The 25,622-nt window shown below is 63.6% G+C and overlaps 1 protein-coding gene across 1 annotated transcript; it reads left to right on the top strand.

Moving 5' to 3' along the window:
* Positions 1–1,606: 1,606 nt before the first annotated feature.
* On the top strand, positions 1,607–25,554 carry PIEZO1 (piezo type mechanosensitive ion channel component 1). Its single transcript, XM_057402212.1, has 51 exons — positions 1,607–1,843; positions 7,789–7,884; positions 9,218–9,340; positions 9,506–9,548; positions 9,631–9,790; positions 10,636–10,774; positions 10,922–11,135; positions 11,233–11,398; positions 11,596–11,700; positions 11,804–11,888; positions 11,973–12,064; positions 12,137–12,397; positions 12,471–12,582; positions 12,683–12,861; positions 12,938–13,086; positions 13,254–13,433; positions 13,508–13,620; positions 14,133–14,290; positions 14,372–14,548; positions 14,671–14,796; positions 14,874–15,074; positions 15,154–15,358; positions 15,467–15,571; positions 16,188–16,341; positions 16,829–17,072; positions 17,189–17,285; positions 17,364–17,532; positions 17,610–17,699; positions 17,812–17,900; positions 18,083–18,154; positions 18,599–18,705; positions 18,795–18,909; positions 19,220–19,303; positions 19,387–19,559; positions 19,632–19,711; positions 19,785–19,982; positions 20,060–20,318; positions 20,397–20,585; positions 20,812–21,100; positions 21,233–21,338; positions 21,424–21,571; positions 21,652–21,866; positions 21,997–22,155; positions 22,469–22,616; positions 22,716–22,904; positions 22,991–23,083; positions 23,187–23,359; positions 23,438–23,560; positions 23,640–23,719; positions 24,481–24,679; positions 24,769–25,554. Exons 1-51 carry the CDS (start codon positions 1,780–1,782, stop codon positions 25,016–25,018), a joined length of 7,545 nt encoding a protein of 2,514 aa, XP_057258195.1. The 5' UTR covers positions 1,607–1,779; the 3' UTR covers positions 25,019–25,554.
* The last annotated feature ends 68 nt before the right edge of the window (positions 25,555–25,622 follow it).

Below are 25,622 nucleotides of genomic sequence, written 5' to 3'. Positions count from 1 at the left end.
CGGCCCTGTGCCCCGGCCTGCGGCAGGGATGGAGGAGGGCACCCAGCCCTCCATGGCTGGAGACTGGGGAGACATGGGTCATGGGGGAGTGGGGCAGAAGCAAACGGTGTCTGAGTGGTGCTGGTGTGGGGCAGCCCCATGGCCCGTGGTCACCCCTGTGTGTGCTCTCCCCAGTGCGCTTGGCGCTGGGGAACTGCTTGTTTCCAGCTTGTGTCGAGTCAAGCCCTGAGCCTGCGGTGGTCGTGGCACCCCTTGAAGCCCCTTCCTTCACGTCCATGGTTCCAGGACAGCAGTGGGAGCAGGGGCTCCGTGGCTGCCCACTGCCCCAGCATCCCCCTGCCCCATAGCGTGGCCGTGTGCTAATGGCACTGCTCGGACATGGGAGCAGCTTTGCTCGCCCATAAAACGCCTCCCGGTGCACTCAGGCCGTGCCCGCAGCACTTACAGGGCCGCTCGGTTCTCATTTCCCTTAAAGCCTGAGCCAGGCCAGCAAAGTGGAGCTGGGCCACGTTCGGGCGCGCAAGGCAGGGCTCTGGGGTGCTGTTCCCGGTGCCTATTGACATGCACAGCCTCCACTCGCACCCCGCTGCAGTGCGGTGGGTGCGTGGGGCCGGGTACCACCCTTCCTAGATGCGCTCTGCATGGGGGGGGGGGGGGTCTGCAGTGTTAATTTCCATGCCCTGGTCTCATCTCATGGATGCGAGGTTGATGCCGAGCTTCACGGCTCAGCATTGACAAGGGTTTGATTTACAGGAGCAAATCCCTCTGGGTGCAGGCGATGAGGATGGATGCGGTCGGGCGGAGGGGTCACATCCCTGCTCTGAGGATGCTGGGGGTGCTTTGGGCACTCACAGCCCGTTCCTGCTCCCACAAGGAGCCGTGTCCAGCAGCACTCGGATGGATGCGTGTGTCTGGGGGCCCTCAGGCCCAACCTGCCTATGGCTGGGGGGGGAAATGGGCATTGGTGTCTGCATGGCTGCGGCTTCGGCACCTCTGGGGTGGGGGAAAGAGCCCTGAGCATTCCAGAGGAAGCCCGTGGATGAGAGCAGAGCCCGCCCAGGTGGGGAGCAGGTCGGCAACGTGCGGGCCGGGTGCCAGGTTATTCAGTGCTCTGAAACAAACAGGGAAAGCCAAAGAATGCGGAGAATTCCACGGGCCGATGCTTCCTGCTAGGGGCCGGTGCTGCCTGCTGCCCGGCCGTGGCACCCAGCTCCCCTCCTTCCAGCACCCATGGGTGCGTGGCCATGCACTGGGGGGACACGGGACCTTCACAAGGCTCTGGGGACACAGGACCCTGCTCTTGGGGTGCACGGCTGCCCCCCAGGGGACCACATCCCAGCTCCCCATCCCCGTGCCCCGGCTGCAGGGCTCCATGCAGGCAACACCGGCCCTAAATGCGGGCCTCAACTGGAGGGGTTTTGGTTGCTCCGGGGTCCTCCCCACCGCTGCCGTCGGGGCTGAGCCCGGACAACTCGCGGCAGCAGTGGCGCCTGCAGTGCCGGCGGGCGGCGCTAGGCGGGGCGGGCCGTGCCGGGCCGTGCTGTACCGGGCAGAGCGGAGCGGTGCCGGGCCGGGCCGAGCCGTGCCGAGCCGGGCCAGCCCGCGAGAGGGGCGGGCGGCGCCGCTTATAAAGGCGGCGGGAGCGGGGCGGGGGAAAGCGCGTCCGTGCGCTGCGCTCCGGGACCGGCCAGCGGGGCTTTGCCCAGCCCCGGCGGGGCGGAACGGCTCGGCTCGGCTCGGCTCTGCGGGGCATGGCCCGGGCCGCCGCCGCCTGACGGGATGGAGCGGCGGGTGCTGTACGCGGGGCTGTACTGGCTGCTGCTGCCCCTCGCCCTGCTCGCCGGTGAGTGCCGGGGTGGGGGGGTGCTGGGCGCGCTGTGTCCCCGCTCAGGGCTCCCCACACGGGCAGGACCCGCTGCCGGCCCTGGGGGAAGCGGGCGGATCGGTGGAGGGACGGGTGGTTCCCCCCCACCACCACCCCAACTTCGAGCCCCACAGGGGATCCCCCTGCGTGCTCCCCGCAGCCCTATGCGGGACCGAGCCCTCGGGAAGCGCTGCGCTTCCTCCGGGCCGAGCGTGGGGCAGCGGCCGGGTGCGTGTGACCGGACAGCGGGGCCGAAGCCGTCGCGGTTCCAACCCCGCTGCCTCCATTGCCTCTCGCAAGGTGGAGGGCGGGTGCCGGGCACCCGGCTCCCCGCAGCCCTCGTGGTGGTTGGGGGGGAGCTGGCACCTAACCCGGCCGTGTGCCCGGTACCGTCGTGGTGGGGTGGAGCGGGGCACCGGGCACCCGCCTCGGCCGCTTCAGCCTCCCCTCCGCAGGGCTGTGGCTGCCGAGCTGCTCCCAGCCAGCCCGCTTTGAGCAGCGGTGGGGTTTGAAGGCAGATGCGCCACCCACCGAGGCAACCGTCTGGCCACCGGCCTGGAAAATACCCGTGTCCTGGGACGCGCAGGGCGAGAATCGGCTCTTTGAGCCCCGGCTGCTCGGGGGACCCCGCTCGGGAACGCTCCGTTTACCTTCACTTAGACGTAAAGGAAAACCCTCCCTGTAACCAGGGCTGTTCAACGTGCTCCTTGTGCCCGGCTGCCGGGCTCACACACCCCGTGTTGGGGTGCCTGCAGCGTGGGGAAGAGTGGGAAGGACACCTGAGTGCTGTCACCCCGGGGAGGGGGGGTGTGTGTGTGTGAGGGGACGTGCACCCGAGTGGAGCCACATCCAGCCGGGTGTCCCGGTGGTACTGAGGGGAGCCGTGCCGCCGGCCTCCCTGGCAGAGGAAGTCGGTGACTGTTGGAAAAGCTGCTCTGTTTGCTCCGGGCTCGCTGGAGGAGTGACTCAGTGCATGGCGCAGGATGCGAGGAGGTTAATTATAACCCTGCCCACGGGCGGACAGCGCGACCGGGCTGCTATGGGGAGGGGAAGGTGGCCGGGAACCGCTCGCACCAGGCCCCGGTGGGGCACGGGAGCTGCCGGCCATGTCCCGTGGGTGCACGGGGCGACACGTGGCCCTTTGGGCGCGGTCTGGCGCATGGGGCCCTCCAATTCTGCTGATTTGGACCCAAATTCCGCCGGGGTTGCTTGGCCCGCCCCGGCACGGGATGTCCTGGCAGGGACCTGCTGCATCCCACGGCCGGAGGTGTCGGTGCGCTACTCGTGGTCAGACGTGGGTCTGGGGTCCTGCTTGTGCAGCTCCCCCCCCCCCCCCCGTTCCTTGTGGGTTTTGGATGGGGGGGGGAAACTGAGGCACGGGGGGGGGGGGACGTGGCTCGTTCTGCTGCACCTGGGGGGAGGAAGAGCCCCGAGCACGACCCGCCTGCAGCCCTTCCTTCCGCAGCAATCAGGCTCTTCCCAAGCGTCCGGAGGATGTTTGCTGGCGGCGAGTGGAGGGGCAGGGCTGGGGCTCACAGCATGGCTTGGGGTGGGACCGTGGCATGGACCCCCGTGGTGCGGCTCCCAGGCATGCCATGGGGTGCGTATCCCACCCAGCACAGGGACGTAGGGCTCCATCCGTGCTGGAATGCATGGAGCAGGGTGGGCACAGCCGGTGCGCATCATGGGGTGGCTCTGGACCCCCGGGGTGGTGACGTCCTGGCTGTACCAGCGCAGTGCTTGTGCAGGAGCAATGGGTGATGGTGGCAGCCCCTTAATGCTGCGGTGCCCCCCAAAGCTGGGGGCAGTTGGGGTGAGGTGAGGACATGGCCTCAGGATGTAGTAAGGGTGCTGGGGGGGGGGGGCTCTGTGTGGGTGCTGCTGGCCCTGGGTGCTGCAGGATGCTGGTACCCAGGCGGTGCTGGCAGGAGTGTGGGCTGCAGCCGTCTGCCTCCTGCGGTCAGGTGCTTTTTATAAAGCAAAGGGAAATAAAATAGAGGAGGAAAAAAAATATATAAAAAAACCTATAAAAAAAAAAAAATAGAAAGCAGCCACCGCTGTCTCCAAGAGCAATAACTGCTGTTTCCTCCCCAGGCGCACAGGGGGATGGGAGGCAAAGGGCTGGCTGCCTGCAGCCTGCATGGACAATGCCAATCATCTTCCCCCCACAGTGCCCATCATCTCCCCAGGGTGCCCATCTCCCTGGTAATCCAGCCTTTTCCAAAGCCCCCACATTGCCCTATCGAGGCAGTGATGCTGTGGGGGCTCCCCAGGGCTGCAGCAGGTCCCCACTGGGTGAGGGTGGGGAAAGGGGTGTTTGGACACTGGTGTGTGGTGGGCATTGTCACGGCGCTGGGCTGTGCGTGGGGAATGTTACGGTGGATTTGGGAACGTCCCCTTATGATGTGCGATGGGAATGTGGGTCTGGGTGCGCAAGCGGGAGATGCCAGTGGGCATCCCACTGCTTAGCTCATGGCTTAGGGGGTCCTGAGGGCTGCTCCATCCCCTTGGCATGGGCTGTGCCACCCCACCGTGTGCCTGATGTAGGGGCTGCAGCCCTGGGTGCTATGGAAGGGGTGTCCCCGCATCCACTGTGTTGCTGGCCAGCCGCTGGGGTTTCCCAGCCGTGGCACCGCTGGCACCGGTCCCGGTGCCCTCCCGGGGCAGCTCCTGCGGCATTCCTTGGGGAGCAGGGCCTGGCGCAGGCGGGAGTGGGGTTGACTTTCCACAAAAACAGGATACGGCGGCTGGGCTGGTGGGGCTGATCCCTGATCCCGGAAAGAGGAGCCGGGGATGGGGCTGGTTCTGCCCACCCATGGGCTCGCTGCTGCGGGGATGGGAATGGTGCTGTGCCCGGGGCTCATCAGCCTCTGGTGCAGAGAGCAGGGTCCTGGGTGCAGAGTGACACCCTGGGGACCCTGTTTGGGTCCCCTCGGCCCCTGTGAGGCCAGTGAGCAGGAGGCGGCTTGGCAGAGCTGCAGGGCTGCGGCCGCAGGTAACGGGCCTGTGTGAAATAGCAGGGAATTAAAGAGCTCTTCTAATTAATCCTGAGCGGCTGCAGGTCCCCACAGAGCCAGCGGCTGCACTGATGCGAATCAGTGTGTGGGCACTGTGAGTGGTGCGTAGCGGGGTGGATGCTGTTATGAGGCTGCCTCATTGCCGGTGGGGTCTGGGGATCCCCCTTTCTCCATGCAGCTGGATATGGATCTCTCCCTGTGTTGGTGCCTGGGAGGGGGCTGCACCCAAAGTCCCCTTCCCACTCTTCCGCATCCCAACTACAATGGGATAAACCCCACTGCTGGCTCTCCCTGTCTGCCCTCACCCTTGCTGCCAGGTCCCTGCCTTTCCCCGTGGTCCCCAGTTCCCCCCTTTCCCTTCCCACATGTGATCCCAAAGGGAGATGAAAGGCCGGTGTGAAGGGAACCAGCACATCTCGCCCAGCGCTGTGATTTATCCTGCTCCCGGCACATTACCATCCTTCATGTTTCCAGTGCTGCTGCTGCCAGCGGTGGTGCGATCGCTGCTGCTCCCAGGATCACGGGGATGGGGAGTGGATGCGGATCCAGGATAACCTTAGGGGGACGCTCAGTGCGGGCCGGATCCTGCCCCATGTGTGCGGCAGAGACGAGACCATGGGGTGTGATGGGTGCTGCCTGCATGGGGATGGGGATAGTGGGCGCCACGGTGCTGCAGCCACCCTCCCGCCTGGCTCCCGGTGGGGACCTGGGTGCGGGATGGAGGGCGGGTTTCGCCGTGGGGCTGCTCTCCCCACAAGCCAAACTGGTTTTTCTCCCCACGCCGGCACTTTCTCCGCTGTCAGCAGTGAAGGGAACTGGTTTCCTCTGCCTGTGCAGGACGGAGCACCCACACCCCGGTGCAGCCGGCCCTGCAAAGGTGTGGGTGCAAAGCTGGGCACCGTGGGTGCTCACAATGGGGGCTGTGCCATGCTGGGGGGGCTGCTCATCATCAGCACATTTCTTTCCCCCCCTTTTAGATCCCATTACAAGCTGTCTGAAGCCACTGAGCACTGACCACGCTGAGGAGCTTTGCCTCACGCTGGGGTGATGGGGGATCCAACAGCCACAGGGTCCCATGGGTGCTGGTTCAGCCCCAGGGTGCTGTGGGCTGCTCTGCATTTGCAGGCAGCTGCTGCCAGCCCTTCCTAGTGCCAAGTGACCCAAGCCACTGCCACCAGGATGCCTGCTCTGTCCCTAGTCCTGGTGTCTGATGCCCGTGGCATAATGCCACACCGTCACTGCACTGCGTGTACCCCACAGTGCCCAGCAATGCCTATGGGTCTCCCTATGCTACCCACCATCCCATCTTCCCCACAGCTCCCACGCAGACCCCAGCCAGCGGGACACCAGCACAGTGGTCCGTTCCCCCCCACCATGCCACCATCACCCCTAGGGCGGTCATGGCTGGGACAGGGGACGCCCTGACCCGAAAGGATGCTGCTTTGGGCAGGGGTCGGTGCTGGAATGGAGGTGCCGGTGGCCGCGGCGGGGCTGTCTGGCTCCCCCCCCCCATCAGCCGAAGCAGCGCTCGCCCCCGTGCCGGGAAGGCTCCTCTCTGGCTCGGGAAGGGGAATATTTGCTCCATGAGATCATGGTTTGCCGAAACGCTGCCAGCAGCCCACGGCAGCGTGCGGGGAGGCGGCGGGTGCCGCGGTCACTGCACAGCGGGTCCCGGTGCCCCCGCTCCGCGCTCCCTGCGCCCCTCACCCGTGCTGCGGGGCTGCCCGCGCTCCGTGGGAGCCGGCACCGGCGCTATCCCCGACGGGCGCTGCGTGGGACGTGCCCCGGGCCGCCGGGCGTGTTCCTGGGTGCCTCCCGTCCCGTCACCCCATCGCCATTCCCGGGGTGCTCCCGGGGGCTGCGCCGTGTCCCCGGCGGCCGCCCCATCCCTCGCCCCAGGATATGCTGTCCCATTGAAACCTCGTAAACACAGGAAGGGCCGCGCCGGGCTGGCGGGGCCGAGCACGTCCCCTGGCTCCCAGCCTGGCTCCCCTTCACCCCCCAGCCCCATGGGCCCTCCTGGCCCTCACTGCCTCATCCCGTTCCCAAGCGGGGTGCCGAGGGGAGCGAGTCCCTGCTACGGCCACGCAGAGCTGGGGTCCCCAGCACCGGTTCCCTGTGGCTGTCCCATCTCCAAGGCTGCCCCATGGGGATCCCACCTCCTATCCGGAGTGGGGCTGCTTGGGGGGACAGGACAGGGGTGCGACATCCCTCTGGTCGGCACGGGAGGGGACGGAGGAACGCCCTGGGGCTGCCTGGAGCAGGGGCACAGTCACACAGTGAAGCCATCCCATGCTGTGCCTCCCCTCCGCTGTGGCCAGGTGCCCATCACCGCGGCCTCACGGCTGCCCCGCCGTGTCCGTGCCCATCTCCGGGTCGTGCATGTGCCGGTGTCAGTCACCGCTTCGGGCTGTGCGTGGAGCCGATGGGAACGCCGCGTTCCCCGGCGGCAGCTGCCCCGGTCCCCTGTGTCCCGTCCCCCCCCCGCCTCGGTAGCAGCAGATCCGTGGGGCGCCTCCCGGCCCCGCCCCCCCCCCCCCCCCCCGACGGCTGCACGGAACGAGCCGTAATTTAGGGTTAAAAATAAGCGAGGGGGAGGCGAGGAGCAGGCGGGGCAGGGGCTGTGGATGGGGTCCCCGAGGGCCTCCTGCAGAAGCCGTGTGGAAAAGCAGCGGATTCCGCTCATGGATCCCATTACCTCCCATGTCTGAGACCTCTGTGTCCCCCATCCCTGTGCCACCCATGTGGGTCACCGTGGCTCCTGCCCGTGTTCCTCTTCCCATGGACACCTCTGGGGGGGTTGAGACCACGTATGGGATTACACATAGCTTTGGGGTGCGTCCTGAACGGGAGGGGATGCAGCCTCCCTGTGCCCGGCACTAACGCTGCCTGTACCTCTGCCCACAGCCTGCCTCTTCCGCTTCAATGTCCTCTCCCTGGTGTACCTGATCTTCCTGCTGCTCCTGCCCTGGTTCCCGGGGCCCAGCCAGAGCTCCACCGCAGGTAAGGGGCTCACCCTGGGGTGCAGGCAGGGCAGCAGGATGCTGCCAGCCTCCCTCCGGCTGGTACCTGCCCTCCTTCCCCTGCGGTTTCCCCCTGGTCAGGCAGTGTGGCTCCTCGCTCTGTTAATTATAGCCCAGCGTGGCTATTAATAGCCCTTTCACTCCAAAACGGTCAGTTTTGAGCCCCAGACTCATTAACCAGAAACCTCAGGGCTGGGCTGAGCCCGCCGGGTGGGCAGGGATGGACCAGGAGCAGCCCTTCTGCCCTGCTGGGCATGGGGGGGGGCACAGGGGATGCAGCACCCATGGTGTGTGCATGGGCCCTGTGTCCCCATGGTGGGCACTGGGTGCCCGTAGCGCTGCTGGGCTGTGCTGTAACACAAGCCGTGGATAAAAGCTCTGCCCTCTGAATATTTCATGGGCTCTCACGACTCCGGAGCTGAGGCTTGACACAGATTTACAGGAACAAACAAGCAGAGGGAAGGTTTCTGGCCCTGACCCCCCCTCCCCTTCCCGGCCGGTGCGCAGCTGGGGTGGGCTCGCTGCCTGTCCCGAGGCAAGGAAAACGGGCTCTCGGCCCGGGAATCCCGGTGGGATGGGGGCACAGCTGCAGCTGGTGGAAGGTCTGACAGGGATCGTGGTGTGGGGGACCCCCTGGCACCCACCCACAGGATGTTCCGTGAGGGATGAGGATGGGAACTGCATCCCAACACTGGCCTCTGTGCAGTGGGGCCAGGGAAAGGCTTGGTCCAGCTGGGTCAGAGGATGCTGCAGGGGCGAGGGGAAGGAGTGTGGTCCCATAGCTTAGGCTTCCTGCATTTCCCGTGCCTCAGTTTCCCCAGTAATGTAACGAAAAGAGTGGTCTGTGGCTCTGCTGGTGCAGAGTGAGACATGCACATGGTGGGACCCAGGACTTTGGAGAGGGACTCTTCATCAGGGACTGTAGTGACAGTACAAGGGGTGATGGGTTCAAACTTACACAGGGTTGGATATAAGGAAGGAGTTCCTCCCTGTGAGGGTGCTGAGGCGCTGGCACAGGGTGCCCAGAGAAGCTGTGGCTGCCCCATCCCTGGCAGTGTTCAAGGCCAGGTTGGACACAGGGGCTTGGAGCAAGCTGCTCCAGTGGAAGGGGTCCCTGCCCGTGGCAGGGGTTGGAGCTGGGCGAGCTTTAAGGTCCCTTCCAACACAAACCATTCTATGAGTGTATGATTCTATGACCATGTTCCTGGGGCAGACCCCTAGCATCTCTGGGCACCCTTCCCAAGGGTTCTGGGATGCTGGTGCTCCCCGGGGCCACCTCAGATAATGGGTGATGAGTTGCCTGTGTCTCACAGGTCACACCAGCCGCCTCCTCAAAGCCCTCCTGGGGATCAGCATCATCTTCCTCCTCGCACACCTCGTTTTCCAGATATGCCTGTACACGCTGCCTCAAGTGGACAAGATGATGGGGCCCAGCTGTGAGTAGGGGGCACTGGGACAGGTTGTGCCACTGGGCACAGACCCCATCCTGGATGTTCCCTGTGGATGTGGGGCTGTCTCCCATGGGATAGCACATACTTAGGGTGGTCTCACATCCTGCCCTTGGGGGTCTGCAGACTCAATCCCTTCCTGCTTCCCTGCAGGCAGCTCACAGGAGGTGTTTGCCCGGCACATCGGGGTCACCAGGTAAGGGTACCCTGGCGGTGTGGGGCTGGGGACTGGCAGTGGTGGTGGGGACACCCCTGACCCACTTCCCCCCCTGCCCCAGGCTGGAGCTGAGCGACATCCCCAACTCGGTGCGTCTGGTGGCACCCGATGTCGGCGTCCTGCTGGTCTCGTCCCTCTGCCTGTGCCTGTGCCGTCGCCTGGTCCCCAAGGCTGCAAGCGTCCGCAGCCGGAGACCGGAGTCCCTGGAGTCCCGTGAGCGGGTGAGAGCCAAACCCATCAGCATCCTGCCCAGCCCGCACCATGGACACCACGGCTGGTCCCATCCCCTCCCCAGGGGACATCCCCAGGGGCCGGGAACCTGGGTTGGGGCAGTTTTGGCAGCGGCATGGGGCTGGGACATCATCATGAGACATCATCACAGCATCCCGTATGGGCTGGGGTGACTCAGCCGCGGAGGAGTGCTCGTGTTTGCTCCTGTGTTGCCGTAGGGATCGCAGCAAGCAGCCCAACCCCACAGCACTGGGCTGGGGGGGGAGCATCCCTGGGTCTGACGGGCACCACCGTGTGGGTTAGGAAGGGCAGTGGGATGGGCAGCTGTGGGGTGCTGGCACCCAAATTGAGCTCACCAGCGGGGAGCATGGATGGGTGCTGTGCCGTGCCGGAGCCTCCTGATGGTGTTCGTGGCACTGGGGTCATTCAGACACGCACAGCCCAAAGCCGATGGCCCCCCTGGCTCGGCAAACACCTTTTGGGGTGCTCCCCGCTGTCGTGGTGGGCACTCGCCTGCCCATCGCCAGCCATGGATGGGCTGTAACCGGAGCTACCGGGCGATGCAGATGCCTTTGCCATGAGCACGGGGCCAGCCTGGAAAGGAGCTCAGTGCTGGGAACCCGGGTGCTGGTGCCAAGAAAAACAGCCGCCTTTCGGAGGCTTTTTGGAGCTTTCCAAGCAGCTAATGAGATAAACACAGCCAGGTGCCGGGCTGCGTGCCCATAGGGTGTCCGGCCGTCCATCCCTCGAGTGGGGAAACTGAGGCACGGCCAGCAGCAGCATGGGGCCAGTGGGGGTGCTTGTGGGGCTCACACCACTCTCTCCTTCCTGGCAGCAGGAAGAGGAGGATGTGGAGCAGCAGGACAGCACGGCCGACACGGACACGCCGCTGAGCACCAGGCTGCGGGTGACGGCTCACTGGCTGCTCTGGGAGGCTGGGAAGGCCTTGGCCATCACGCTGCTGGCCTTAGCTGGTGGGTATGGGATAGGGGGAGCATGTGGTGAGCTGGGGGGGGCTCAGTGGACACGCAGGTGCAGGGTGGGATGCTTGGTCCAGGGGGATGCTTGGTCGAAGGGGATGCTCGGCTGCGCATTGACCGCCCACGGGTGCCGCTCTGCAGGGATCACCCTGCCCTCCGCCTCCTCCTGTGTCTATTACCTGTTGTTCGTGGGGATGTGCACGTGGTGGGCCTGCCACCTGCCCAGGAGCTGCCGGGCCTTCAACACCACCTGCGTCATCGTCTGCATCTACACTGCCTGCCACCTCGTCTGCCTCTTCACCTACCAGGCACCCTTCTTCCAGGGGGTCTACCCGCCTCCCACCTTCTGGGCACGGTGAGTCCCTGGGGAGGGTGCTGTGCTGTGGGGTACGGTGCTGTGCCAGGACCCTGGCTCATGGTGGGGCTCATGGCCACCCGCTCCATCCCCACAGGCTGTTTGGCTTCAAGGACATCGTCCTGTACCTCAACTGCTCCAAGCCCAACATCCTGGAGCTCAACACCAGCCACCCCTGGCCTGTCTATGCCAACCCTGGCATCCTGTTCCTGCTCTACTTCACCATGGCCACGCTGATGAAGCTGCGCCGGCTGGATGCCAGGGTGAGGGGCTGCAGGGCTGAGCTGGCCCCTCTGCCGATGCCTGGTGCGCCTTGCAGCTCTGAGTGCCCCAGCCCTGGCACTGGGGTGCCCATTGGAGGGGATGTGGGGGGCCTGTAGCACAGGGAGGGGCTTCATCAAGGGGTTGGGTCTCCGGTGGCAGCAGTGCTGTGCCCTGAGCTGGCTCCTGCCCCTCGCAGAGAACCGCAGCCCTGGCACAGCCAGCAGCGAGGTTCCTGTCGAAGGAGCTGGTGGAGATGGAGAGCTGGCCCAAGGACACCGATGGCGTGGCTGAGGACACCAAGGTGGGTTTTGGGGCGTTGTGCCCCACAAGCGATGCCCATGCTGTGGTGGAATGGGAGCTGGGGTGCTCTGGGGGTTGCTCTGAGCCCCCTCTGTCCCCCCCAGCCCATGCTGTCCTCCAACACGGGTAAGGCAGGCGGCGGTGCTGAGAACTGCACTGTGCACATCATGGGCAACTCTCCGCAGCCGGGTAAGCCTGTCCCCAGTTCATCCCCGTCCCCACAGCCTGTCTGTGTGCTGGGGGTCAGCTCAAGGTCCCCCTCCCCATGGCCAGGCAGGAAGCGTCCGGCGCAGTGGCTGCTCCTGCACACCCTGGGCCATGTCATCATGAAGCAGAGCTACGTCTGCGCCCTCATCGCCATGATGGTGAGTGGGGGGACACGGGGGGCACTCCCCGGCCTGATCCCATGCGAATGGCCGCATCCTGCCTGCCTGTAGGTGTGGAGCATCACCTACCACAGCTGGCTGACCTTCGTGCTGCTGCTCTGGTCCTGCCTCATCTGGACGGTGCGGAACCGGCGTCACTTCGCCATGCTCTGCTCGCCGTTCCTGCTGCTCTATGGCATCGCTCTCTGCACCCTGCAGTACATCTGGAGCATGGAGCTGGCCTCCGAGCTGCCCACCCGTGTTGGCTTCATAAGCTTCGAGCAGCTGGGGCTGGTGCACACCAAATACCCCTGCTTGGATCTGGGGGCTAAGGTGAGTCTGCTGCTGTCCCCATCTCTGTCCCCACCAGCACGTCGCTGTCCCTGCTCACTGCCTGTCCCCGCAGCTCCTGCTCACCCTCACCTTCTGGCTGCTGCTGCGGCGGTCCGTTAAGGAGAAGCTGCTAACGAGGAGGTCCCCGTCCACCCCGCTCATAGAGGTGACCATCTCAGACATAGGTGAGGGGTCCCACCATCACCCTCCAGTGCTGAGCATCCCTTGGGTGCAGGCAGCACCCGGGGTGCCCGCCATGTCCTGCAGCCCCCTCCTGCCTCGCAGACAGCAGCCGTCAGGGGGACGTGCTGAAGGCGCTGGGGGGCCTGGTGAGGAATTTCTATGCCAAGTACTGGATCTGTGTGTGCGCCGGCATGTTCATCGTGGTGAGCTTCGCCGGGCGCCTCGTCGTCTACAAGATCGTCTACATGCTCCTCTTCCTCCTCTGCGTCACCCTCTTCCAGGTAAGGGGGTCAGGGACACGTCCATGTCCTCATCCCCATCCCCGGTGTGGCCCTGCTGATGTCCCCGTCCCTGCAGGTGTATTACAGCCTGTGGCGCAAGGTGCTGAAGTGCTTCTGGTGGCTGGTGGTTGCGTACACCATGCTGGTGCTCATTGCCGTCTATACCTTCCAATTCGAGGACTTCCCCATATACTGGAGGAACCTGACGGGTCTCACGGATGAGCAGTGAGTGTCCTCAGCCCACCGAGGGGTGCCGGCTGCTGCCAGCCCCATGGTGGCCCCAGGGCATGGCCAAAGGCATGGGGAATGGGGTTGAGCCCTTCAGGGCAGCTCAGTGCCCGTGCAGGGTGGGATGGATGCAGCTCTGCTCTGACCCTTTCTTCCCTGCCCAGGCTGGGTGACCTGGGCCTGGAGCAGTTCAGCGTCTCCGAGCTCTTCTCCAGCACCCTCATCCCAGGTTTCTTCCTCCTGGCCTGCATCCTCCAGCTCCATTACTTCCACCGCCCCTTCATGCGCCTCACGGACCTGGAGTGCATCCCTGCTGCCAGCGCAGCATCCTACCGCATCCCCAGGTAGGGCCCCGCGCTGGGGTGACCCCCCTGCACCCCCAAGCCCCCCATCCTGCTCTGAGCCCTCCTCCCTGCAGGCCCGAGGAGCTGCACGGGAGTCGGCTGCTGCGGGATGTGGTTGCTGCAGACAGCGCCAGGACCAGCGATGGTGACAGCACCGGGATGGGTGATGCTGACACTGCATCACAGGGTACCCACCGGGCAAGGATGGGGGAGAATGGGGTGGGATGGGTGTCCTCCAAGCTGGGAAGGGGCTGGAGGGAGATATGGGAATGAATTAGAGCATCTTCCAAGCCAGGAAGGCACTGGCAGGGTAGGGAGATTGATTTGGGGTATTCTCTGAGAATGGGTTTGGGTAACTTCCAAGCCAGGAACAGTCTTGAGGTGTGTTCAGAGATGGCTTGGGGTGTCCTCCAGGTGTGGGAGGATATGGGGATGGATTAGGATGTGCTTCAAGTCAGGAAGGGGCAGGGGATTGCAGGAATAGATTGAGGCATCCTTCAAGCCAGGAAGGTGCAGGGATAGATTTGGGTGTCCTTCAAGTCCTGGAGAATATGAGGATGGATTTAGGGTATCATCTGAGCCAGGAAGGAGCTGGGAGGGTAACGGAGATGGATTGGGGTGTCCTTCAAGTATGGAGAGGAGGCCAGGATATGTTGGGGTGTCCTCCGAGCCCATCCATGATGGTCCATGTCCCCACAGTGCCCTCCAAATGGGGTCTGGTGCTGGAGCGCCTGATTGTGCTGGGTTGGACCTTCTCGGACACGCTGACCCGCGGGCAGGTCTTTGTGGTGCGTCTGCTGGAGCTCCACATGGTCAAGCTGGTGGCTCTCTACGCCGTATGGGTGGCCCTGCAGGAGGTACCAGGCACGGGGGCACTGGGCTTTGGGGGGGGTGGCTCAGCCAGGCACCCCATGGTGCTAATGCATCCGCTGCGCCAGGTATCGCTGATGAACTTCTTGCTGGTGCTGCTGTGGGCCTTCGCCATGCCCTACTGCCGCTTCCGACACATGGCCTCCTGCCTCTCCACCGTCTGGACCTGCATCATCATTGTCTGCAAGATGCTCTACCAGCTCAAGATCGTCGACCCCAACGAGTACGCCAGCAACTGCACCCAGGTGCCCACTTGTGCGGTTCTTGGGGTGCTTGTGGCAGCGTGAGGGGGGGTGTTCCCTGGCTGGAGATGGGGTCTGGCAGCAGGCGTTAGGGTGCTGACACCCGGTGGTGCCCCCCTTTGCAGCCCCTGTACAACAGCACCAACCTGACCCCGGAGGAGATGAGCAATTCCACGCTGTACTACGGCCCCCTGGACCCTGCCAACTGGTTCGGCATCCGCAAGGGTTCCCCCAGCCTGGGCTACATCCAGGTGAGCCTGGGGACACCCTGTCTATGGGGATGCTTCAGGGGCTCGCCATGGCCCTGAGCATCCCCTTTCCCCACCAGAACCACCTCCTGCTGCTGGTGCTGCTGGTGTTGGAGGCCGTGGTGTACCGGCGCCAGGAGTACTACCGCAAGAAGCACCAGTTGGTGGCCCCTGTCACCGAGACTATCTTTGAGGATATCTCCCGTGAGCACCTCGACCAGGGCCTCATCAGCTGTGCCAAATACTTCCTCAACTACTTCTACTACAAGTTTGGCTTGGAGGTGAGGAGCAGGTCCTATGGGGAGGGAGGGGGTCCCACCATTCACATCACCCCAGGGCTGAGCCTCTGCATCCTCCCAGATCTGCTTCCTGATGACGGTGAATGTGATCGGGCAGCGGATGAACTTCATGGTGATCCTGCACGGCTGCTGGCTCGTCGTCATCCTGACGCGGCGCCGGCGCGCGGCCATCGCCTGCCTCTGGCCCAAGTACTGCCTCTTCCTCATCATCTTCCTCATCACCCAGTACCTGCTGTGTGTGGGCATGCCGCCCGCCCTCTGCGTGGGTAAGGGGCTGGGGTGGGAGCATCCGGCCTCTGCAGCGGTCAGGGAGGCAGAGGTCCTTGTCCCATTGCTGTGAGGGGCTGGCACCGAGCGTGTCCATCACCCCCCAGACTATCCATGGCGCTGGAGCCGGAATCTTCCTATAAACTCGGCGTTCATCAAGTGGCTCTACCTGCCTGACTTCTTCGTGGCCCCCACATCCACCCATCTCATCAGTGAGTGTCCAGCCCCAGCACCCTCCTGCCCAGGGGGTGCCCTGTACCCCTACTCCATCCCTGCACCCTCCTGCCCATGGGGTCCCTGTCCCCGTCCTCCATCCCTGCACCATCCTGCCCAGGGCATCCCTGTCCCCTACTCCAACCCTGCACCATTCTGCCCATGGGGTGCCCTGTGCGCCTACTCCAACCCTACTCCATCCCTGCACCCTCCTGACCGTGGGATGCCCTGTGCCCCTACTCCGTCCCTGCACCCTCCTGCCCATGGGGTGCCCCGTCCCTTACTCCATCCCTGCACCATCCTGCCCATGGGATGCCCTGTGCCCCTACTCCATCCCTACTCCATTCCTGCACCATCCTGCCCATGGGGTGCCCTGTGCCCCCACTCCATCCCTACTCCATCCCCGCACCCTCCTGCCCATGGGGTCCCTGTCCCCTACTCCATCCCTGCACCCTCCTGCCCATGGGGTGCCCCATCCCTTACTCCATCCCTGCACCATCCTGCCTATGCGGTGCCTTGTGACCCTACTCCATCCCCGCACCATCCTGCCCATGGGGGTTCCCTGTCCCCCTACTCCATCCCCAGCACCCCCTGCCCTAAGTCCTGTGCCCACAGATGACTTCATGCTGCTGATGTGCGTGGCGCAGCAGTGGCGGGTGTTCGAGGCCGAGCGCACGGAGGAGTGGCTGCAGGCGGCGGGCGAGAACACCGACCGGCTGGACCTGGAGCGGGACACCCACAACCCCACACCCAACTTCATACACTGCCGGTGGGTGCCCAGGACACCACAACCCGGGACTGGGGATGTGGGGATGGGACTTGTGCATGGGATGGGACCACATGGGTATGGGTATGGACAGAACAGGACCCCCAGGCAGTCCCTAAGGGCTTGGGTCCCCTAGGATGGAACCCTTTTTGGCCAGTGAAGCTGTCCTGCTGATGCTAGAACAGGACCCCCCTAAATGGCTGTGACAGGACCCTTGCCACTAGGATGGTAACCCCGAGGCTGGGACAGCAGCATCCGAAGGCTGTGTTGGAAGGAGATAACAGTGGTTCAGGGCACCCCTAGTGATGGTGCAGGACCCCCATGGGCCACAGATTTGGAAAAGGACCATTGTCCCCAGGATAGGGCTCATGCGGGGACTGGGACGGTGCTGGTTTGACTGGTAGCACTTCACTGCACTCCAAACCCAAGTGGTGCCAAGCATGGGTGCTGCTGGGGACAGGGACCCTGCTCTGAGTGCCCCATCCCACAGGTCCTACCTGGACATGGCAAAGGTGGTGGTCTTCCGCTACCTCTTCTGGTTAGTCCTGGTGGTGGTCTTCATCACTGGGGCCACCCGCATCAGCATCTTCGGCCTCGGCTACCTCCTGGCCTGCTTCTACCTCCTCCTCTTTGGCACCGGCATGCAGCGCAAGCCAGCCCAGGCTCGCCTCGTGCTCTGGGACTGCCTCATCTTCTACAACATCACCGTCATCATCTCCAAGAACATGCTCTCGGTGAGGGCTGCTGGTCCCAGGCCATGCAGTGGCCCCTGGGGCCACCTCCGTGAGGAGGGGATGGGTAGCAGGGCTGTCCCCTTGCCAACCTCACGCTCTGCCTTCTCTCCCCACAGCTCCTCTCCTGCGTCTTCGTACATCAGATGCAGGACAACTTCTGCTGGGCGATCCAGCTCTTCAGCCTGGTCTGCACCGTTAAAGGCTACTATGACCGTGAGTTGGGGGTCTGGGGGTGCTTTTGGGGTGCAAGTCTGAGCTGCTGACTGACCTGCCTGCACCTCTGCCTGCCAGCCAACGAGATAGGCAAGGACCACGACTGCTCGCTGCCCGTGGAGGAGGCGGGCATCATGTGGGACAGCATCTGCTTCTTCTTCCTCCTGCTCCAGCGCCGCGTCTTCCTCAGCTACTACTTCCTGCACGTCATGCTGGACCTCCAGGCCTCTGCCCTGCAGGCTTCCAGGTGGGGCTGTGGTCCCAGAGGGGGTGCCAGGGCATGGGTGTCCCCCTCATCACCCTCAAACTGTGCCCATCTCGCAGGGGCATCGCGCTGTTCAAGGCCAGCACCCTGAAGAGCATGCAGTCCCACCGGCTCGCTGAGAAGAAGTCCCTGGCCCAGCTGAAGCGGCAGTGAGTGGGGTTTGGGGGGTCCTGCAGCCACCTTGGGGTGACGGTGAGGAGGATGGGGGTACCCCGGGGGCGGGTTTGGGGATGCGCGTTCCACAGCAGCCTGTGCTGGCAGGATGGAGCGGATCCGAGCCAAGCAGGAGAAGTACCACCAGGAGCGGGTGCCCCGCAACGTCACCGAGGGGCAGGATGAGGCCAGGCCAGGTGAGAGCCAGAGAGCCCTCCCAACCCCTCCACGGGCGCAGCGGGGTGACCACAACCCATGGCTGTGGGTCCATGGAGCCCCGTGGGTCACTGCGGTGAACCCACATCCCTGCTCTCCCCGGTGCCCGGGGTGGGTGCACTGAGCGCAGCCGTTCTCAGCCCCTCCATCTGCCCTCCCACAGCACCCAGCAGCCCGGTGGAGCCTTCCCAGCAGAGGCAGCGGTGGTGGCGGCCGTGGTTAGACCACACTGCAGGTACTGCCCTGGCACGGGGACATAGCGGGGCACAGGGTCCCCGCGCTGGGCACTGCTAACACCCGATGGTGCTTTCGGCATGGGGACAGCACGCACGTCCCCCGGCCCTATGCTCGGCTGCAGGGCTCTAACTGGGACTGGCTGGTTCCCAGCACTGACCGGGTGTTGGAATGGGGGCAACAGGATGGGGTTGGGGTTATTGGCATCAGTCACCTCTGAATGCTGGTGGTGGAGGGACCCCGCTTTGCACATGGGGGGGGATGAGTCCTTGACTCTGGTGTCCCCAGTGGGGATCCCCAGGGTGTCCTCAGTACTGTGCCAGGCAGTGAACATGGGGAGATGGCAGCAGAGCCATCGTCTGTGGGGGCATCGTCCGTGCTGTGCCATGCTGTGCCACCCCATGAGGTGCCAGCCATGCTGTGACACCCGCTGCCACCCTGGCAGTGCTGCATTCTGGGGAATACTTCCTCTTCGAGTCGGACAGTGAGGAGGAGGAGGAGGCAGCAGCAGTGCCGGAGGAGACGCGGCCGAGCAGGCACAGCGCCTTCGAGGTGAGCATGGCTGGTGGGTTGGGGACAGCCGTGCCCATGGGGTGCCGGTAGTGCCCATGGTGTGCTGACAGCCCCTCTGCCCCTGCCAGCTCGTGTACCAGGCCTGGGTGACCAACACCAGGACAGCGCTGCAGCAGCAGCAGGAACAGGAGCAGCAGCAGCAGCAACAGCAGCCGGAGGCACCCGGTGCCAATGTGGCTGCAGGTGGGTCTGTCTCACCCCAAAATGGGGGGGGTGGGTACCAGGAGGGGGCACAGTTCTGCCCTGTGCTTGCTGTTTGCCCTGGCAGCGGCTGGCATCCCATAATGGGGCATCGGCTCAGTCAGGTTCCCTGGTGTGGACTCTCTGGTGGCTACCATGGAGCTGTGCAGCTCCCTTTCAGTGCCTGCAGTGGTTGTTAAGCTGGATGGGGAGGATGGGGTGATGAGCAAGAGAACCCCAGCAGGGGCTAGGACTGATGTCCGTCCTCCACTGGGCTGATGCTACCCCTTTGTGGGGGGTCTGACCCTTATAGGGGACAGTGCAGAGAGAGAGGAGGAACTGGGGGCACCTGAAGAGGCTGAAAGCCAGGAAGAAGAGGAGGAGGAGGAAGGCACTGGTGAGTGTGCGGCCGTACCCCAGCACAGGGGGATGCTGGGGTGCTCTGAGCGGGTCTCTGAGCCTCCCCTCTGTCCTTGTCAGGGCGCAGCAACGTGGTGCAGCGGGTGCTGAACACGCTGCGGTTCCTGTGGCTGCTGTTCCGGGCCATGGTGGACGGGCTGACGCAGTGGCTGGATGCCTGCACCCGGGAGCACGCCAACATGTCCAGTGTCCTGCGCCTCGAGAGATACGTCCTCACACGCCGCCTGGCCACGGTGAGCACGGGGACAGGAGGGATGTGGGGACACGGGGGTGGCAGCCCCGCGGTGACACTGACCCCACTGCAGGGAGAGCACATGCACCGCGGGGTCCTGGATGACCTGTACCTGCCGCCGCTGGAGGAGCCCCATGAGGAGCTGAGCCAGCGGTGGAGTATGGACTCCCAAAGCAACGTCCCTTTCAGGCAGGTGCATGGATACCCCTTGAGGGTGATGCTGCAGTGGGGCCAGCGGGCAGGAGGCTCATTGCTGTCCCTGTGCTGTCCCCAGCAGGCACCGAGGAGCGGTTCACACCTCGGTGACCAGCCAGGAGGAGCAAGTGATAACCTTGGGGTCCCAGGAGAACATGGATGGGTCTCGGGAGCTGCTGGCCCTGCCGCAGAACCGCAGCCGGACGGCCAGCGAGCTCCTCGGGAGCAGGTACAGGGACATGGGGATGGTGGGATGGGGATGTGGGGGTCAGCAGGGCTGGCTCACCCCCCTGCTGCACCCTGCAGGCAGCTGTACTTCACCGAGCTGGAGGAGTCAGAGCGGTTCTATGAGTCCCACAACCGGTTCCTGAAGCTGCTGCTGGCCGTGTACCGCTGCGTGGCCACGCACTCCGAGCTGCTCTGCTACTTCATCATCATCCTCAACAACATAGTGACCGCCTCCATCATCACCCTCTTCCTGCCCATCCTCGTCTTCCTCTGGGCCATGCTCTCCATCCCCCGGCCCACCAAGCGCTTCTGGATTACAGCCATCATCTTCACCGAGGTGGGCAGGAGGTGGCTGGCGAGGGGACGGTGCCACCCGGCTCCTGCCTGTCACCCACTGACCCCAGTGTCCCTGCAGGTGATGGTGGTGGTGAAATACCTCTTCCAGTTCGGGTTCTTCCCCTGGAACTGCTATGCCATTATGCTGCGCAATGAGGGCAAGCCCTTCTTCCCACCCCGCATCATGGGCTTGGAGAAATCTGACCGCTACATCAAATACGACCTCATGCAGCTCCTGGCGCTCTTCTTCCATCGCTCCCTGCTGCTGGTGAGCCCCAGGGCATGGCATCACCTTGGGCATTGTTTGGGTGGGCATCCATGGGAGCTGGAGGGGTGATGGGGACTCTCAAGAGCACCCAGTGGGTGCTTGGTGGCTCTGCCTTGGTTTCCACCCAAGGTTCCCGTTGCTGGTTGGGACCCTGGGGTGCAATGGGAGCTGATGCTGTGAGATGGGGGGCATCAGGAACGCATCCCCCTGACCACATCCTCTGCAGTCCTATGGGCTGTGGGACCATGAGGAGCACCTCATCCCCAAGAAGAAGGCGGAGCGGGTGGAGGATGAGGGAGAGGAGGAGAAGAAGGAGGAAGCAGAGTCCCCGCTGCTGGTGGTGAATGAGGAAGGGACGGAGGCACCGGCAGAGCCAGGGGCACCAAGCACAGCTGCGGAGCCGGAGCCAGAGGGTGATGCTGTGGGGCAGGATGAGGAGGCGAAGGCCGCCCAGCTCCGCTTCAGGAGGAGGAGGTGGCAGCGGAAGAAGCAGCCAAAGGTGTCTGTAGAGGAAGGTGAGCACCAGCCCCCCTTTGCACCCTGGTGAGGGGCAAGGCTGCTTTCCCCTGGGGCAGAGGGTGCTGCTGCCGGGCAGGATGCGGCCCTCCAGGGCCCTGGCTGTCACCCATGCTGTGCATCACTTGCAGAGGCTGGGAATGAAGAAGCAGAAGAAGAGGAAGAGGTAAAACAGAGCCATGCGCAGAGGAAGCTGAAGACGTTCGGGCTGCGGGTCAAGCTCTTTTTCGTCACCATGTGAGTGCCCTGTGGTGCTGGATGGGGTGCGGGACGCGGGGTGCAGTCCCTGGTAACCCATACCTTTTATCCCTTGTCCCTCCAGGGCACAGAACATGTACCAGCCGGTGCGCAGGTTCTTCTGGGACATCCTGCACACTGAGCACCGTGCAGCCACCGACGTCTACGCATTCATGTTCCTGGCCGACGTGGTTGACTTCATCATCATCATCTTCGGCTTCTGGGCCTTCGGGGTGAGCAGGGGGTACCCACAGGGCTGGCTCCCACTGCAGGGTCAGGCTGGGGCGTATCCTGACCTCTCCTGCATCCCCAGAAACACTCTGCAGCCACCGACATCACCTCCTCGCTGTCGGATAACCAAGTACCGGAGGCGTTCCTGGTCATGCTGCTCATCCAGTTCACCACCATGGTCATCGACCGCGCGCTCTACCTCCGCAAGACCGTGCTGGGCAAGCTGATCTTCCAGGTCATCCTGGTCTTCAGCATCCACCTCTGGATGTTCTTCATCCTGCCGGCTGTCACGGAAAGGTACCGAGCACCCCTTGGGGATGCCAGGGTACAGCCTGGTCCTTGGGTGGCCCCTGGGGTGGCACCGTTGTGTCCCCAAGCCCAGCCTGGCTGTGGAGGTGGCCGGAGGGGTGACACCTCCCTCCTGCAGGTTGTTCAGCCTCAACACCGTGGCGCAGCTGTGGTACTTTGTGAAGTGCATCTACTTCTCGCTGTCAGCCTACCAGATCCGCTGCGGGTACCCGACGCGCATCCTGGGCAACTTCCTCACCAAGAAATACAACCACCTCAACCTCTTCCTCTTCCAGGGGTACGGCACGGGGCCACGTGGACCCCCAGGCACACACAGGGTGCTGCACCAGCCCCCTTTCCCTGGGTCATAGAGTCATAGAACGGTTTGGGTGGGAAAGGACCTTAAGATCATCCAGTTCCAACCCCCTGCCACGGGCAGGGACACCTTCCATTAGGGGAGGTTGCTCCAAGCCCAGTCCAATCTGGCCTTGAACACTGCCAGGGATGGAGCCTTTAACCACTTTTGGGCAAGAAGATTTATGATTCTATGAATGTCCCTACCCAGGTTTCTATAGGATTATATAGGATTCTATGAGTGTGTTCCCCCGCAGGTTTCGCCTCGTGCCCTTCCTGGTGGAGCTGCGGGCTGTCATGGACTGGGTCTGGACAGACACCACGCTGTCCCTGTCCAACTGGATGTGTGTGGAGGACATCTATGCCAACATCTTCATCATCAAGTGCAGCCGTGAGACAGAGAAGGTGCGTCCCCACCATGCTGGGAAGGGCCCTCCAGTAACCCCGTGTTGCTTGGGGTCCCCTTGAGCCCACCTGGCACTGTGTGCTGTCCTCCCCCTGCAGAAATACCCCCAGCCCAAGGGGCAGAAGAAGAAGAAGATCGTCAAGTATGGTATGGGGGGCCTCATCATCCTCTTCCTCGTGGCCATCATCTGGTTCCCGCTGCTCTTCATGTCACTGATCCGCTCCGTGGTGGGTGTTGTGAACCACCCCATCGACGTCACCGTCACCCTCAAGCTGGGGGGGTACGAGGTGAGGATGCAGGCGGTGGGTGCTGTGGTACCCAGCCCAGATGCTGGAGACCCCTGCCCAGCTGATGGCACCTTGTCCCCCTGCAGCCGCTGTTCACTATGAGCGCCCAGCAGCAATCCATCCAGCCCTTCACGCCACAGGACTATGAAGCCCTCACCCATAAGTTCGAGAGGCAGCCGGTAAATCCTTCCTCCCCCATTGCAAATCCCCTTCCCGCCCCCAGCTCCATCCTGCTGGGGTTGGGGTGTCCTTGGGTGGGTGCTGAGCCGTGTGTCCCCCCAGGTTGCCATGCAGTTCATCACGCTGTATGGCTATGAGGACATCGTGACAGCGCGCATCGAGGGCAGCTCAGGCTCGCTCTGGAGCATCAGCCCCCCGAGCAGGGAGCAGATGCGGAGGGAGCTGCAGAACGGCTCCTCAGACATCACCCTCCGCCTGACCTGGACCTTCCAGAGGTACTGCAGGGCACGGTGTGGGGCACGCAGCGCCTCCTGAGCCCCATGGCACTTACACGGAGCCTGTGCTGTCCGCAGGGACCTGGGCAAAGGGGGCACGGTGGAGCACACCTTCGACAAGCACAGCATTGACCTGCAGCCCGGGGCGCCCCAGCGTGAGCAGCTCGCACAGCTGCTGCAGGGCACCCGCACTACGCCGGTGTGAGTATCCTGGGGGGTGAGGATGATGCCCCCATGTCAGCGGGACGGTGCCCCCCTCACTTATCCCCCTCTCTTGTAGGGAAGTCCCCAGGCTCTTCCCCAGATACATCCGGGCGCCCAATGGCCCTGAAGCCAACCCCGTGAAGCAGCTGCTGCCAGGTAGGTCCTGCCGTGGTGTGTTCTCCCCTGTAAGTACTCAGTGCTGGGGGCACACAGATGCAGGTTGGGTGGAGAAGTGATTCACAGCAGCCTGAGGAGCACTTGGGGGTGTTGGTTGATGAGAAACTGAACGTGAGCTGCTTCAGTGTGAGCTGAGCCCAGAAACCCCTCGTGTGCTGGGCTGTGAGCACCGCAGATCCTGCCCCTCTGCTCTGCTCTTGTGAGACCCCAGTTGCAGCACTGTGTGCAGTTCTGGTGGCCTCAACATAAGAAGGACATGGAGCTGCTGGAGCAATGCCAGAGGAGCTCACGGGGATGCTCAGGGGCTGGAGCACCTCCTGTATGGAGACAGGCTGAGGAAGTTGGGGCTGTTCAGCCTGGAGAACAGAAGGCTGCGTGGAGACCTCATAGCAGCCTTCCGGTGTCTGAAGGGGGCTACAAGGAACCTGGAGAGGGACTCTTCGTCAGGGACTGCAGTGATAGGACAAGGGGTGATGGGTTCCAACTGAAACAGGGGAAGTTGAGGTTAGATCTTAGGCAGAAGCTCTTCCCTGTGAGGGTGCTGAGGCGCTGGCACAGGGTGCCCAGAGAAGCTGTGGCTGCCCCATCCCTGGCAGTGTTCAAGGCCAGGTTGGACACAGGGGCTTGGAGCAAGCTGCTCTAGTGGAAGGTGTCCTTGCCCATGGCAGGGGTTGGAACTGGATGGGCTTTAAGGTCCCTTCCAACCCAAACCATTCTATCACTGTGCATGCTCCCTGCAGACGGGGAAGACAGCTACCTGGACGTGGAGGTGCAGCTGAAACGGGAGCTTGCAGGCGCCAGCCAAGGGGGTAGCAGCTTCGTGGAGTGGTGGGTGGTGCGGCTGAAGGATGCCCCTAGCAGCATCAGCAACATCCTCCCCATGGTCATCTTCAACGACAAAGTCAGCCCCCCCAGCCTGGGCTTCTTGGCTGGTTACGGGTACGTGGATGGGGATGCATGAGGGGCACAGAGCGGCTGCACCTAAGGGCAGGGGGGTTACAGGGTGCGTGCGTCCCTGTATCTTGCAGGATCATGGGGCTGTACGTCTCCATCGTGCTGGTGATCGGGAAGTTCGTGCGGGGTTTCTTCAGCGAGATCTCGCACTCCATCATGTTCGAGGAGCTGCCCTGCGTGGACCGCATCCTGAAGCTGTGCCAGGACATCTTCCTGGTGCGGGAGACGGGCGAGCTGGAGCTGGAGGAGGAGCTCTACGCCAAGCTCATCTTCCTCTACCGCTCTCCCGAGACCATGATCAAGTGGACACGGGAGAAGGAGTAAAGGGGAAGGGGCTCCAGACCTGCGCCCCTTTCCCTTCCCAAGGACATCACCACCAATGCCTTAACCAGCCCCGCACGTTGGGGCTGTATCCTGCCAGGGCACACAGTGGGACACGGGGCTTTCGGTGCTCGCTTTTAGGGGGGATGTTTTTCTTATGTTGCTTTGAAGCACCGTCTGACCTGCAGAAACCCACTCTGTGCCTTCCCAGGGAGGGGGACAGGAGCCGGACACCCCCCCACCCCATGGGTACCCCTGGCTGCAGAGCAGGGGGGAGGCAGGAGCCAACCTGTGCCTCCCCACTGCTCTCACCAACCCCGTCCAGAACCAGGTTAAACTCAAAAGCAATAGGCCCCCCAGCCCCAGGATGGGGGGCCCTCGGTTGTGGCTCTCCCCTAGCTAGGAGGGGGGGGGGCCGGCAGCCCCAGCTGGACTCTATAGACACTTACCGTGATGTTGGTTTTGTTGGTTTATTTTTTGTATTATTAATTCAAATGGTTTATTTATACAAATATCTAATAAAACAAAGCTGAGGCCTGGCGGAGTGATGCTCAGCTGGGGGGGGTGGGGGTGTGTGTGTCTGGGGTGGGACTAGGAACCTATTGCT

The sequence above is a fragment of the Pezoporus wallicus genome, unplaced genomic scaffold (assembly GCF_028554395.1).
Source record: "Pezoporus wallicus isolate ANWC-B61680 ecotype Strahan unplaced genomic scaffold, APGP_CSIRO_Pwel_v1 contig_13622, whole genome shotgun sequence".
Taxonomy (NCBI): Eukaryota; Metazoa; Chordata; class Aves; order Psittaciformes; family Psittacidae; genus Pezoporus; species Pezoporus wallicus.
Note: the sequence above shows the minus strand (reverse complement) of the source record. Positions and strands in the feature narration are given on the sequence as shown.